At 40.1% G+C, this 16,037-nt stretch overlaps 1 protein-coding gene across 1 annotated transcript; it reads right to left on the bottom strand.

Annotated features, from left to right (window-relative positions):
- Positions 1–6,742: 6,742 nt before the first annotated feature.
- On the bottom strand, positions 6,743–7,799 carry LOC108042594 (carbonic anhydrase 7). Its single transcript, XM_017120932.2, has one exon. It carries the CDS (start codon positions 7,757–7,759, stop codon positions 6,743–6,745), a length of 1,017 nt encoding a protein of 338 aa, XP_016976421.2. The 5' UTR covers positions 7,760–7,799.
- Positions 7,800–16,037: the final 8,238 nt, after the last annotated feature.

The raw sequence follows: 16,037 nt of genomic DNA, 5'->3' as shown, positions 1-16,037 counted from the left end.
TAACAATGAGTTTTCAGGAGACCCCTGCCCAGTGGTTTGTTTGTCGGCTTCGTAATAAAATAAACTAACTGCACTTACTGCCCTTCGCCCAGCCTTCCTGGTAGGGGAGTCCTTGCTGAGTCCTTGCACTTTTCCGCCCTGCCCTGCCCTGGAATTATGACTTTGGTGCCACAGATTTTTCGACCACAATTCCATCGGAAAACCATTTTGGGCTTAGGCCACAAAGTGTGTGCCTCGTTTAGACTCTCCCTCTCTCTATCCATCGGCATTTCCCTCTCGCTCTACAGCTTCTCCCAAGGAGCGTGAAACCTAAAACGGATACATAAGTGGATTTTGTTAATATCCTGCTATTGTTACAAATTTGCAAGCTGATTGCGGCAGGGGCACTTGTCAAGGAAATAAACTTAAAAGCATTCGTCAGTAGCTGAGGTCAGGGAATTATCATGCCGTACTTAATGTTTTAACTAGAAGGCTGAGAAGAAGAGTTGGTATCTGAGCACCAGAGCCTTGATTAACACACTAAGTAAGTGCCTTGATTAACACATACGACAAATTAAGATGTAGGTTTTGTATTATTATCAGCCTTAATAAAGTGCTATTGAAGGTTCGACAAAAAAAGTATTTATCATTTTTAATCATCAGTAACCAATCTGTAATTTTGTATGACTTTTGGTCCCACGAAGTTCTCAATTGTGTTATTTAGTTCGAAAGAACTAATGACTAATATGTAACTTTACTGAAATATATGGTAGTATTATTTTTCTAACAAAATTAAAGCCGCTTAAAAGATAAGAATAGTAGTTTTCCATACCATTTAAATTTATTCAGGAAACACCAATAATCGTTATTTAATACTTCTATAAAAGACTTCATGGATTTGTACTCTATTTTTTTCATATTTTACTGTTTTTTTTTATATTTTATAAGGAAGACTGAATATTCTTGTATTAGTTTTCCAATTTGGCGGTCGTTATTACACATTCTGCTAGAGCAGAATAGTTTTTATTTGCGACTTTTATACATGAAACAAATATATCGCAGTAGTCTTTTTAAAATAAAAGTGTCAGATATCGATTTTTTTCAAACACTATTCCAAGAAACACTTCATAAGGAAATAATATAATAAGCATATAAAAAAATATAATAATATAATAATAAAATAGTCAATAAATTTCGCTTAAAATATGTTAATAAATCATTTCAAATTTGTGTAGTATAAACATGATTATCTCTTGAACATGGTATCATAATTTTTTTTTAATTTAAAATGTTTATAATCATTTATCAATTTCTATTTGTTACTGGTAGTTAATTAGGTGGTCCTTAAAATCTGTTTCAAATGTCCTATATTTTAAACACATTTAGTTTGTAAGCTAAATAGTAGACAAAAACGCATTGGTCATTGAAGGTGAGTCCCCTGGAAGGCCCCCATCCACTTCCGACACTTGATTGTCAGCCGGGTAATAGACGCAGTCAGCCAGTTCAGCCAGCCATTAAGCGCGGCCAATACCATTACCATTTACATTTAGCCGGCATCTCGCAGCTTACCTGTTGTCATGAGTTGTGGTTTTTTCCCCTGAGCTCGACTATTCCATTTCAGTCCAGTTCATTCAGTTTCCCTTTTGGCTTCGGTTCAATTTGCCCGTTTACGCTATCTTCCATTACACGTTAAATGAAAATGCCAGATAACCAGCGCACGGTCCACCCATTTTAACCTCCAACCCCTCCCCCTGCCATCTGGTTTGGACCCTCCTTTTGGCCCAGCGATTCGATTTGTGCCAACTAATGAGCTCTTAATGCGCGTTTATTCTTACGCATAACGAGCTTGCCAAACGTAATTACGTCCTAGGGATGTGTGCGTGTGTGTGTGTGTGTGAGGGGGCGACTCTTGTGCTCTCTCCCCGGCTGTCAGTGTGTGTATCTGTGAGAGGCTGCCATGTTGGCGCGCTGCTTAATTGAAGTGGAGCGTCAGACAGACAAACTGTATCTCGGGTATCTCCGTCTGTTCTCTAGGTGTGTGTGTGTGTGTATCCACTTAAGCCCGCATTAGTGTGAGTGTGAGTCCTCGCATCCTTTTCATTTACGCCACATCCGCAACGTTAACTCGCTGCTCTGCCACTCCTCAACTTTTCGCCGCTTCCCCCTTTTTTGTTTTAAATTAATTTGCTTTTAATTTGCTTTATTATGTGGCAATTTCTCCTCCTTTCGCTGGATTTAATTAGTTTGCTTTTATCGTTAAGCTGTTAACGGCGACTTTGCCACAAAATGTGTGCTCGAAGAGAAGAGAAATAATAATTTTGGCCAAATTAAGCATACGCCCAGTGGGCAGGGGAAGCATCTAATTGAAGGTTCTGCGTTGGCAGTGCTGATATCATCTGATCATCGGGCAGCTGTGACCGAACTGCACTTAGCTGAAAAGTCTTATCAAATTGAGAGCCTCTGCATCTAAATCATCATGGGCATGCGTAAAAGTCTTAAAAAAAGGGGATTCTGCTGCTGTGATGAAGAACCAGTTTGTTGGCCTACCTTTTAGCTTCAGGCCCTCCTCTCATAATTCCCATTCGTATTCTAGCTCTCTGTGCCTGTGGGCGTGGTCTACGCCAGTCGCTCTCACTCTCTCTCTCTCTCTTCGGTCGTTTGTGTGCGTGAGCGCTTCGGCGCACTAAACTCACACACAGTCACACACACAAGAGACCCGCTCGCACAAGCACACACACCGACATGCCTTGTGGTAGACCATTGAAAAAGTGATGAAAATAACTCTCTGTCACTTTATTGGCGCTTAACGAGTTTGAGTTGATGAAGAATTTAATTTATGATGCTGCTCACACCATCAAGAAAAGCGAGCAGCCCCGAAAGAGATGGCAATACAGGAGGAGAGAGAGACGGAGGGAGGAAAAATGGGTGGAAAAGTGGGAGGGAGGTAGCCAAAAACCGCAGAGCACAAGAGACGGTGAGAGACAGAGAGAGAGAGAAGGGAAAAAAGAAGAAAAATTAATGAACTCGTAACTGTCGCTTTTGCAAATTGGGCTCTGAGAGTGTGCGAGTGTGTGTATATGTGTGACACACACATACCCACACAGACACAGAAGGAAACAGCAGCCGTCGCTGCCGGCAGACGTCAAGCTTTGATGATTTAATTTTCTGGTCTTCTAATTTAATTTTATTATAGAAATACAGACATGTGTGTATGTGTGTGTGTGAGTCTGAGGGAGAGCGGCTTGCTTGTGTGAGTGCTCCTCACACCCTCACAGACACACATGCAAATTCGTTAATGGAAAATGGTGGCGTTTAATTGAAAAAGGAAGTGCGCCAAAGGGCTGAGCGACAGAGACAGGCAACCGAGGGGCGGGGGCAGGGCAAAGGACTCGGCGAGGACCGAGTTTTCCATCAAATTAATTTCATGTGTGTGACTGCTTCTCTGTCTCTCTCCTTGCAGACATCTTTTTATTGTTATTTTTTATCCAATTTGTATCTTTCTTTTTTTTTTTGCTATTTTTAGTGCGGTTCCTGTTGCAATAACATTTTTCAATTAAATTTATTTATTTGTATTGCCGATATAAAAAGTGAAACAGAAAGCGAGTAAATAAGAGCTCTGTTCAGTTTGCTCACCCACAAAGTTAATTGAATTAAATATTCCAGCGAGATAATTACAAAATGGCGTTGATTAATCGTCAGCCGCCATATTGATTTTGCCAGCAACAATATTTAATGATTAACAATTAACATTGAACAGGGATTTTTGATGCAGACACTGCAGCCATGCCATTCCATCCTCTTTGTGCCTTAATAAAAGCAATTAAAATTCATTAGCTGCAAATACACACACACACACACTCTCTTAGCAAGGACTCACACAATCACACACTAATGCCATCATGCGCTCGTTTTCTCAATTATTCATTCAATTTTGCATGCCACAAAAGCAAGAGCCAAGGCAACTTAGCAATCCTTAGCAAGCCACCCATCACCCACCACCCACAAAGCTCTGCGAAGCATCCTCCATACATATTCATGCGGCTAAATGAAAACGGCAACACTTAAATGCAATTTGCCTCAATTTTACCAGCAGCCAACTTCCCCTCTCCTCCGAACCTTTTTTCCCGTCGAGCGTCTTGGCTTAGAGCGTCTTAACGTCTTTTCATGGCACTTACATCGTCATTCTATTCGTCTAATTTCATTTTCCTACACAAACTGCTGTATTGCTGAGGGAAAGGCGATGGGCTGGGTTGAGCTGGCCAAACTGCCTTCGGTTTATTCAGCTACTAGAGGAGTTGGATCCTGGCAGACTGCCTGCTTTATTCTAATTACATTCAATTAAATATGTTGATTGATATGTTTGTTCTGCTGCGACTGCTTCGAAAGAGTAAACGATTTGGCGAAGGAGTTGAGCAAATGAGGCACTAAATTACTTGGCTTTATTTGCGCTCTGGTTGTATCGATAAGGAATTGAATACACAATATTTTTCCCTAATAAAGGTTTTATACAAGGATATGAGTGCAGATTTTTTTTAGAAAACTTAAATATCAAAGTGAATTTATTCAGCTTATACAAGTTTTATTAACCTATAAATAAAATTAATTTTGCCTATTCAATTTTTTTAGTAATAAGAACAGTGCTACAGGATTAATGTTGTAGCAATTTCAGGAAAGAATTGCTCTAATTGTTTTTGTGCCTTTGTTTCACAAGGTTTTATAATTCTCAACTAGTTCTGAAATCGAAGTGTTGGTCGATTGCTACGAGCGGAACGAAGTAAATGCTAACCATTCTTGAATAAATATAATTCCAATGTATTAATTACTTTTATTTTGTTATCTTTTTCTTCGAATTTAAAAAAAAAATCGCTCATTTATCTTACATTCAATCGTATTAAACAAAGCAACATCATTATAGTTTTCCACGAATATTTTCACTAAAGTCATTTCGAAATATGCAGCTCATTTGGTTTGGATATTTTCTAAAATGTCGCTGGTATACTTTGACGGATAAATTGATTTTGAAACTAATTAATTGCATATTATTTGCATTTTAGTGTTTCATTTTCATCTAATTTAACATACATAAACGCACAAACTTTCACATGCATGATGAGTAATTATTGCTATTCTGGGAAAAATTGCATTAATTTTCTAACAAACATTTTCATATTAATTGAACATTTTGTGTGCAATCAATTTGCATATCAAGCATTAATAAATGGAATTATCCGTTTTTAATTGCATTTCTCAGACAAAAGTTTTAGTTTTTGGCCGAAAAATAAATTGTTTTGTCCACGTCCATGGCTGCCAAACCGAAAACGAAAAGCGCGACCGAAAAATTAAGCTTTATTTGTGGAAATTGCAATTCAATTAAGTTTTCAAAACATGCAAATTGCGAATGGGCGCTCAGCACAAATATTGACAGAGCACAGAGCACAACAACAATAACATTGCGGCCCGAAACTTGTTTGTATAATTTCATTAGCGTTGATTTGCAGCAAATGCAATTGCAGTAAAATTCACTTGGCCTGCCATTGATTAAACAAGTCGACGTGGAGCTCCACGTCCGAACTGGAGGCCTCAAATCGAATTGGATCCGGGGAGGGACTCGCAATAAAAACTGATTACAGGCCAATGGCCCGGCCTGTTCGAAAATTTCCATCTATGGTTAGGCGCCAAATGATAATTATGCTCGTAAGCCTGGAAACTGGAACTCTGATTGCCAAGCAGCAGCTGTAATGAAAGAAGGGGAGGGAGGAACGGGGACGGGAGAAGAGGGTGCGTCGCCGCAGGAGGCCCAAAAACCCAATCCCAGGCCATGCCCATTCCCATTCCCGTTCCCAGTGCCGTTGCCAATCTCAATCCCAATCCCAATCGCTGGGCAAACATGTCCGCAACAGTTTCCGCTGCACTAACGAAATTACAAACGCAGACTCACACGCACACATTCGCAGAGCTGTGTCCTGCGGCGATTGTGCGCACAGGATGCGGAACAGGCTCAGGACCCTGCAACGGCTAATGCTAATGCTAATGCTCTTTGAACGACTAATTAGTGAATTACTATATAAGCAAACTATTTGCCCAGCAAACGGCAACGTAAGGCAAATTGTGCGGAAGACTGTGCAGGACCTGGGCCAGAAATAGAGCGGCAACCAATTAGACTCTACTTGGAAGCTAATGGCGTTCCGGTTGCCCAGTCATAGGGTGAACGTACTGGACTGGGTTTCATTGATGGGCCTAATACGATTTTAGCGAGTAGTTACTATTTAAACGTTTTAAATGTTTGCTGTTATTTATGTTGAGTTAGACAATGTCGCTCATGACCAATGTTATGCAACCATAAAAACTAAACTTTAGCTTTTCATAACTTCAAAAAGTATTTTCTTTGGAACTCTTTTAATACTGATTTAATGTGAGTATGGTACAAAAAATCGATTTATTGTATTTATTTAAATTTGTTCATTCACTTTTGAAGGATTTAAACGCATTCCGAAAACAAAAATGATTTTAAAATGTAAATAATTTATTTTTTATTCAAAGTTTGAAAATAATACTTTAAAGTTATATTAAATCTCAAATTTAAGTTGACGATGGCATATTTTTTTTCTCTAAATATCAATTTATAGTCTTTATTAGCCAAGTGTTAAATGCATCCAGGAAACGTTTTCAATTAAGATTCATATTTTATTTAGTTAATTTTACTTATAATCCCATTAGTATAATTCAATTTAAGCTTTTAGTTTTTGAACAATCAAACACTCATCTAAAACCCGGTTCGGTAGCGGTTAAGGTAGACCGATCGTTCCTCGAGCGGCTGCACTGGTCTAGCATTGCGTCCGATCCGAGCTCCGTACCTGTTCCTCAACTGCCGGAATTCGTTCAGTTGGCGCTCGCTAATGGCCAGGGGCGGTGGGTGGACCCACCACTCCGCTCCGCGGTGACAAGGCGGTTCGGTGAGGGATCCGTGGTAGCTGTAGAACTTGGTGTAGAAGGCCGGCATCAGGTAGCTCAGCGGAAAGGGGGGCACTTCCACCGCCTGGCCCGCCTGCTGAACAGCCACCAAATGCTGGACGAGGACGTCGAGGAACGGATTGTCCTCGGAGAATTCGAACAAGTAGGAAATCATCAGGATGCCCTGGCTGGAGGTGCAGCCATCCTGGTAGGCATCTGTGTGAAGGCACTGCATCTCCAGCGGGCTGTGCCGATTGTCCGTCGTGTGCTCCGAGCCGTATGAGTTGGTCCAGCTCCAGCGGAAGGAGATTTCCCGGAAGTCGAAGCGCCCAAGAAGATCCCCGCCATCGATGGAGGGCGGCCGACCAGGAAAGGAAGCTCGAAGGATCACCGTGTGCCCGTTGTTCTCCAGGCGAATGCCCAGGGGCACTTCGTTGTACTGGCACCACACGAGGGGCGAGTTGAAGTAGTTGATCTCCAAACAGTTCCGCTCTATGTTGATGGGACTCTGATTGTTGGCCGGCGTATTCCAGGTGTGCGGACCACGATCCCATCCGTAGTCGTAGGATTCCGGGGAAACGTGAAGGGTGCAGTCCAAGTTGCGGGAGGTGCCCCTTGGATGATCTCCATCACCGTCATCCCCCTCCGCGGATCTCCTCTTACAGCTGTTGGCCATGGCGAATCCCGAGTACACATTGAACACCACCAGTAGGGCCACGCAAATGGCCAGGATCAGCTTGAGCACAATGCTGTCCTGCAGACGGCAGGAGAAGTCCTCCAGCCAGCACCACAGCTGCTTCCACAGACCACAGGTCAGGCATTCGTTCATCTCTATAACTGGAAAGTAGAATCCACTCAAGAAAACTTGGAGGGGAATGCTAACTCCATTGGATGACAGCCAAGTACTGGCCTTCCTGGTTGAGCGGCAAAATTGAGAAAATTTCTAATTAAACCCGCTGAAAAGTTAATTATTTTGGAAAACAAATTGGGCGCACAGCAATTTTGTGCGACAACATTTGCAATTTGTTTGCATTTGTATTTTGCATAAATTAATTACGCACAAAACTCTCTTCGGCGGCGGAAATTGCTTGCACAAATATCCTGTGACGCTCCTGCGTGGACAGGACCCTCCAGCCTCCTCCCTTAACCCTTCTCTGTTGCATTTTGGGAAATTAATTAGTTTTGAATGTACAAAATAGCGAAATGAGCACTAGGAGCCAAGCGGAAATTATTTCCAGCTCTCCAACACCTTTTATGCTGCCGCAGGAACTACACAGAAAAAAAGGAATTAAAGAGCGATTGATTAAATAACAAAACTTCATTATGTCACCGGTAGACATTCTCCATGTGTAGGCCCATGGTTGACTTATGGCCTGTGAAATTTGAGACTTTTCGACCATCTCTGATTAGCATAGCAAAGTTATCAAAAGCCAGCCAGCCAACCACGCCCACAGTTCGGGATTGAGGGGTGGGTTCCCACTGCGATTCAATTATGACATTTTTCTGATCAATTCGTTTGGCTTTGATTTGATTTCATTTTCCTGCACTTGTGCAGGGCGTTGACGTCTGCCAAATGTTACGAATCGACCGTGCCCTGGCCTCTCAGGACCTCCTCTCATCTGCCGAGCGTCCGGGTGGTATCCGTAGTATCCGTAGTATACGTGGTATAGGTGGTCGTGTCCTGGGGCATGCGAGCTGCACGCAAATTGACGGGTAAGCATGTGGCATAAACGGAAACACTAACATCGTTAGGCGAGTCCTGCCAGAGGGTGCCAAAATAACAAAATACGAAAATAACGGAATAACAATCATAACCATTTTTGAGTAACCAGGCCCCGCGGCAGTTGTTTTCATTTGTGACCGAATGACTCGATTTTTATGGTCGCTTAGGGTTAATTGAGGCTGCAGATTCGGTTCAGGGGTTGCTGTTGCTTGTTACACAACGTTTGTTTTGGTTACAGGGCCTTAATATCCGGTTCAAGGGCTCTATTTAAGTGCTCAAAAGTTGTTTGATCGACTTCCATAAATCACTGTTTTACTATGTTTTGCAACACAGAAATCTAAATTGCGGTTTTGACTGCGTATTACAATATAAAAGAACTAATCGCAACTAGTTAAAATTCATTTAGTTTTTCTAACATAGCGCGCTTTTGAAAAGCTTAGCAACTTAAGAACTTCAAATTAAATATTATTTATAAAATGAGACGTAAAAGAGGTAAATGTTTTTACCTTTTGTTGTTTTCTATGCCCATACCGACAATAATGCCGAAGATTTGAACATTAAAATAATTAATACTTTAAAATCCAAACTGATTAGTTCCATTAGAATCCAAATTATTTTTAAGTTAACCTCTGATGTGAAATGGTGTTTGAAATCTGTTGTAACTAAAAACTAAAATCACCTGACAACAAAAATTAGCCTTTTATTTTTTCTAAAGTATTTCAATTGACCAACCATCTATTTGTCCTATTCACTTAGTTTCAGACTAGAAAAAATTCCAGCTACTGCAACTGCATCCCTGAACACCCACAAACATGCGAAGGAAATTTCCGCTTCCGCTTTGGTAAACTTTGTTAAAGCAACGCGAAAATTGAGCCAAGGAAAAAACACAGCTCACAATTCCAGTGGCTCTACCTGCAGGATAATGCAAATGAAGTTGGTCTCACTTTGAATTCGATTGATTTGTCTGCTGCACGGCTCGATTATATTCTCTTAAATCACTTAACCACATTTGCCGATTACTGCGAGGAGAGAAGAATGTCCTTGGCAGTCGGGCGCAGCGGGAGCCTTTGGCTCGGTGTAAATTTTCACACATTATTCGGATGCCCGGACAAGGACGAGACAATTACTGGGCTCCGATAACATTGTCTAGTGGGATTTTCTCCACCTCGGCAGCCATCTCCCTTGCACACAGCTGATAATGTTAATATGCGCCGCAGGACATCAAACACGGATCAGGACGAGGTATTGAGGGCACTCAACTTTGTTTGGCCAATCCGCTTACGCTTTTGTATCCTTCTCTGCTTTGGAATACTTCAGGATTATCGGTTGTCTGCGATTGTTAAATGAACAACGCTGGGTTAGGTAGCCTTAGCCTGTGAGAGTGTCTTCTCTTGCCAAACCGCAAAAACATTTCTTAAGATCGTTTTGCGGCCATGTTGCCACTGTATTTCTCGCTCTCTGCTCCTCAGCTGCCTGCGAATGTGATCCTGATCCCTATCGCAGCATGCGTCCTTTCACTATTTTCGTGTTGTTTTCACAGCCTCCGGCCGCAGTTGCCCTCATTAGCAGCTTAGGGGCGTTGCCGTGTTTTGCTTGCTTGTCGACAATGTTTGCTACTTGGCCGACTGAATAATGTCCTTGTTCCATCCAGAAAGACACCTCATTCAAAGCGTGCACTTCCCTTCCGCCTTTGTTGCCTTCCCGAGAGGAACAAGAGGTTCCTGCGGGACGGATCCATTAAATAATAGTATCATTGGCATTTACAAGAACCGAAGAACGCCTTCAGGAACCAGAGGGGTGGGAAACGGCCGGGGATGATTGTTGGTGCCAAGTCGTGTGATTGCTATCGCTCGTCAGCTAAATTAGTTTGCTATCGATCGATCTATTGAGCTGCACGGATTACATTATATGAAATTGATTTTATTAGGACCTAAAAATTTTAAAAATATATGACGTCAATAAACGAATCTTTTAAAGAACACCGTGCTTTTTTTTTGCTTCTAGGGAGTTGATCGTTTAAGTGTTTTAATACGTTGCATAGATCTCGAAAATGGGTATATGTATATTTTATAAGCATCCCTACGCTGAATAATCTTAAAAATTCCGTATGTCTCTGCGAAAAAATTTGTATAGCATATAGATTAAGTTAAATGTACACTTATTTCTTACTATAGTTACCCATGTAAAAGAAATAAATTAACTGTAGACATAGAAAAGCTTATAAACCGTTGCAGTTATTAAAAAAATGAAATAATTAGAATTTTATGATTATAAGTTTCATAAGAATGGTTTTACAAAATCGCACAATAGTCATAGTTTAGAGTACATATGTATATATACATATATATTTTGAAAACGAAGTTCAAGTTTTTTAAATTTATTTTTTCGATTTTTTCTGAACGAGCTATATAATATAGTCGTCCGATCCGACGTGCCGAGTTAAATACAAACATAAACAGCATAAGAAAGAATGCTTTAGGGAAACTTTAATTCATCGGTATCGTTGAGAACTACCGAAAAATATAACACCGAAATTATAATAAAGAATAAAACAAAAAAAAATAATGAAAATCAGAATATAAAACAAGAGAGAAAGTTATAGTCGAGTGCCTCGACTATTAGATACCCGTTACTCAGCTAAACAACTTAATATAAATATGCCTCCTTGTATGTTTTTCGCCGCTCGAATTAGCTCCCGATTTTTATGGCGCTATTGTATTGCGCCATCTACCCCAAGACATTGGTACCACGGGCCATGAAAGGCGGAAATGTAGGCGCTAGCCAGGCTTAAGCGTTTAATGGGTTTTTGGGCGTTAGAGTGGGCGTGGCAAATTTGTATTAGACCAATCGATAGGTATTGACGAAACAACAACATATCAATTCAAATTTTCATAATAGCATCAAAACTGTGGCCACAACTTGTGGCTTGTGGGCGTCAGAGGGGTCGTGGCACCATTTAGAAACAAACTTGCGCTGCGTAGGAACTCCTAAAATCTACATGCAAAATGCCAATCTTTTAGCTTTTATAGTTTCCGAGATCTCAGCGTTCATACGGACAGACAGACGGACAGACAGACGGACAGACGGACATGGCTAGATCGACTCGGCTAGTGATCCTGAACAAGAATATATATACTTTATAGGGTCGGAAACGCTTCCTTCTACCTGTTACATAATTTTTCACGAATACAATATACCATTTTACTCTAAGAGTAACAGGTATAATTATCGCTTAAAATGCCTATATGTTCCAGAAAAAAGTTCAGTTTTTTTTTAAGTAAACAACAATCTAGAATTTATTTATATTTTTACCTCGGTAAGGTAAAAAGTAAAAATCCCTATCACTGATATTATATAAATTTTGTTTGCTAAATTTAAGGGCATACATTTATAATTTTTTTATTATGATGAATACATTCCAAGGCTATTGGATACGATCGGAATTATTGGTTATGTTTATACATTTTCCAGGTTACATTTTTTGCTGTAGCCTGCCGAAAAAGAAAACTATAGAAAACACTTTATTTAAATATAGGTCGATTATTTAGTGGTTATGTTTGTTACCTAATTTTTGATATTGAATGTGTGATTGTATCGACTTTCCTACCCCGTTAAGGGATGTTTTGGTTTGACTAAACTGTTAACAAATAATAATAAAGCTTTGCCTCAAAAGTCGAAACGAAAATTAATGAAAGTATTCGAGCCTCAAAAGGTCCATAAATTTAAAAACACAAGAATGTCAACTAAAGCACTTATTTGAAGAACGGCGCCAAAACTGAATGACCACTTTGAAGAAAACGCAGAAAGTTTCGTAACGAAGTGTCCAAAAAGCACCTACATTTGCGTTAAACCTGAAATCTGTGTTTCGCGAAATTCTCCGCTCCGCCGCATTTTCCGCAAGAGAAAAGTGCTGACGAGGGGAGCTGGGGATGGGGGGCAGGTCGCCGCGATCAGTTTTCCGTGGAAATTGATCGAATACAGCAGTTTTTCCGCCGCACGTGTTACCCTTGTGCAAAATACAGTGCTGCCAGACTGAAACTGAACTTTCCCGGTTGTTCCCCAATTTCACAGTTTTCCGACCTCGCCCCCCGTCGTAAGTCCCCCAAAAGCGCAGGAAACGCTCCCAACGCTTCTCACGTCCGAAATCATACCCTCCAGACTGCCAGCGTTGCCCCCTCCATACCATCACCATTCCGGCGATGCCAATTTTCTGTTAACTATTTTTTCTACACGGAAAAATAGAAAACTACGACTGCTAATGTAAAAATGTACACTTTGATTTACTTACACAAGATGGCGCTAGACAAGGTGGTAGAAATATAATACAAAATTTCCAGAAGCGGAAAATGCGGCGGAACGAAAATTTGGAAACAAATTTGGGCTTAATGCAAATTGTTTGCTTTTACTTTGCGGTCACTTGCACGGCAAAACAGATTTTGCTTGTTTTGTGCTTTGCCACTGTGGGAACTATTGTTACTACTTTAGCGCCATCTAGCGTTGCTTAAGAAAATGAGCACCAAAGTTTCTTAAAACTTTCTCAGAGGGCGCTGGCGTTACAGATGGCGCCAGATGGAAGACAAAATGCAAGTACAACAGAATTCTACAATCTACATTTGACTCAGTATTGCCATTATAGCTTTTTTAAAGCTGTTTTAAAACAAAAAATGTTCCGATGTTCCGTTGTCTCCCGGTGACCAAGAATTTAAAAAGTCAATTTGCTGAGTCCTTAAAATCATTTTTTTTACATTTTGAATCGTTGGTTTTAATTTGATGCAGTTTCTGGACCCAGAGATTGGAAAAGATTTAAGGAAAGATTTTAAGAAAGTAAATGCCACTTTTGACTGTAATTTTAATTTTACACATATGTTTATTTTGTAAGCCAAATATGCATTAATTTATTTGGTGTTAGTAATCACACTTCTATAATTAGGGTTTCTGTTAAAAATTCCCAGCTTTTAAATGCCTTTCTTCTCCGTATCCAGATCTGTTTATCATCTAAAAACGTTCTCGATTCGAAAAAAAATAATTGTAAGTTTTAATTCTGTATTTATTTCGTTAATGATAATTAGTTTAAGCCATTGTGCTGAATTTCTTCATAAGCGGAGTTTGACTCTGTACTGAAAATGGCTCAAAATAAAAAAACAGAAAACAAAGAGAAAAGAGCCAAGCCCGACAAATGTTAAGCAAGAATAATGCGTTACACGAAACTGCACTAAGCTCAACATTTTCGGTTTTACGCTTCTCAGAGTTTTTTCTTATTTATCTATCTTTTATGCGCCTCCTTGCAGCGCGAATCGAGTGAAAGGCAGCGACAGAAGGATGTGTTGGAGGAGCTAACTTTGAACTCCACTCGCTCGTTGTCAGTCAAGGAGGCCAGAAGCCTTTTTGGCCTAGACAAATTACCGCCGAGCTCTCCAGCGCAGCCATCAGTCAGAGTCGAGGAACAATGAAAATCTTTTTGGGTTCCGGACACACATAGACGAAGTAGGAGAAGGGCGTAGGGCGACAAAAAATGGACTCCATCCCGTATATGGCCATGCTAATTAGGCCTGTCCTAGGGGACTGCCAACTGGACCTGGGCCAATTAAATGCTTAAGCTGACTTTCGGGTTCGAGCTTGTCATAAATTTTGACTGATTATGCGTATTCGTCTTTGTCGTCGCCCTCTGCCCCTCCTCCCACCGCCCCAAGGACAACGTACCGACCCCATCCCATCTCATACTTCGACACAAGTACTCGTGACAACTGAAGAAATTTCTGCGGCAGCAAAACCCTACCTCCCAAGTGTCCAAAGCAATTCATCATTCAATTAAATTGACCGCAAAGAGCCGCATTTCACATCGCTCAGTTCGTCGACATCGCCTTGGGTTAAGTTTTAAAGTTGCCCAAAGTCAAATCCTTTAATGCGCTGCCAGCGGTTGCTGCAATCGATTATCCTTTCAATAAAATGCCGCGGCCCGAAAAAAACTTTTTCCCCTCGAACCTTCTTCTCAGCCAATTCCTGCCCCCGAATTTGGGGATATCTTTTGAGGTTGATTTATGCGCTGGCTTAAAAGCGAATTGTTGTGAGCTGCTAACTGGAAATCTGTTTGACTGCACGTACTTGTTGGTTCTCCACACATATCCCCCAAAACCCTCCTCTTTCCGGGCTTAAGCGATTGCCAAACAAAGTCAAAGCGTCGTGCATGCTGGCAGAATCCTTTGCATTTGAGCTGCGTTTTTTGACAGGCTTTTTGGTATGCCGGTCCAGGCATCTCAAGGATTTCGCAGCTGTCCTAGTCACAGTCACTATCCAACTCCCTGGCTTTTGCCAAAGTGATTTACGACCTGCTCATGCCGAGCATTCAAAATTCGATCTAATTGAGACTCCTTTGATGATTAGCCCTTGGCAAACATTGTGAAATTTAACTACTCTTCGCAACACAAACATTTTTTTTTCCCATAAATTTATATGTCTTTTTACTGGCGGACTCAAAAACACCTTTGATTAATTAACACTCGAAGTTTTTATATTTGCTTTATGGAAAAAAAATAAATGAAAAGTGATGCAGAAGCTCTAATAAGTGAACCCAACACTGAATTGAGATGTTATCACGATTTATTCGGCTTGTTTACTTTATAATACACTAGCCAAAAAGTTCAGGTTTATGGCTTAACGAACAAACTGAAAATGCTGTTGGGTGCCAGAGAGAACACCCATAACGAAAAATATTTAATTATAAACTGCATACTATATAATTGGTGGCTTAATTGTTAAAGTCCTAAGTTTATAGTTTAAAGGCAATTATTTATTAAACAGATATATATTTTTCTGAGATTGAAAACAATAGCTTTAAGACTTTAAATAAACATAAAAAACTTTTAACAATCGATTGAACAGAGGTCAAGAACAAAAGTTATTTTAAGAGTTTAATTGTTTAATTGTAAAACAAAAAGTTAATTGTTAAAGGTTATTTTTAGGTTAAAAATGTTAAATGGCAACACACGTAGTGACGACTTTTAGAGTGTGAGGAGGAGACTACTAGGAATTGAAAATCTGCAGTAATGTTTCGATCGGAAAAAGTGATATACCGATTTAACCCATTACGGTTATAGGTAATCAAAATATTAGCAACAAATACACTTTTTAATATTTTTTTATTTACAAGAAGAAAATTAAAAAGTATTTTATTTATTCGAGTGCTAATCATACTTTGTCACAAAATTTGATATCAGAAGCTTTGTCTGCTGACGATTCGGATAAAGAGGTTTATTACATTCAAAAATCTGTTAATGAACTCGTTTCTTGTAATCTTTAAAATAATGAGACCGATATACTTTTCAGTCGTGCTATTTAACATTGATTTAATTATTTCTTGAGCCGTCTTCCTTTAAACAAGTTGCTG

This window comes from Drosophila rhopaloa, unplaced genomic scaffold (genome assembly GCF_018152115.1).
Source record: "Drosophila rhopaloa isolate 14029-0021.01 unplaced genomic scaffold, ASM1815211v1 contig_115, whole genome shotgun sequence".
Taxonomy (NCBI): Eukaryota; Metazoa; Arthropoda; class Insecta; order Diptera; family Drosophilidae; genus Drosophila; species Drosophila rhopaloa.
The sequence above is the reverse complement of the archived record's forward strand: the minus strand, read 5'-3'. Positions and strand labels throughout refer to the sequence as shown.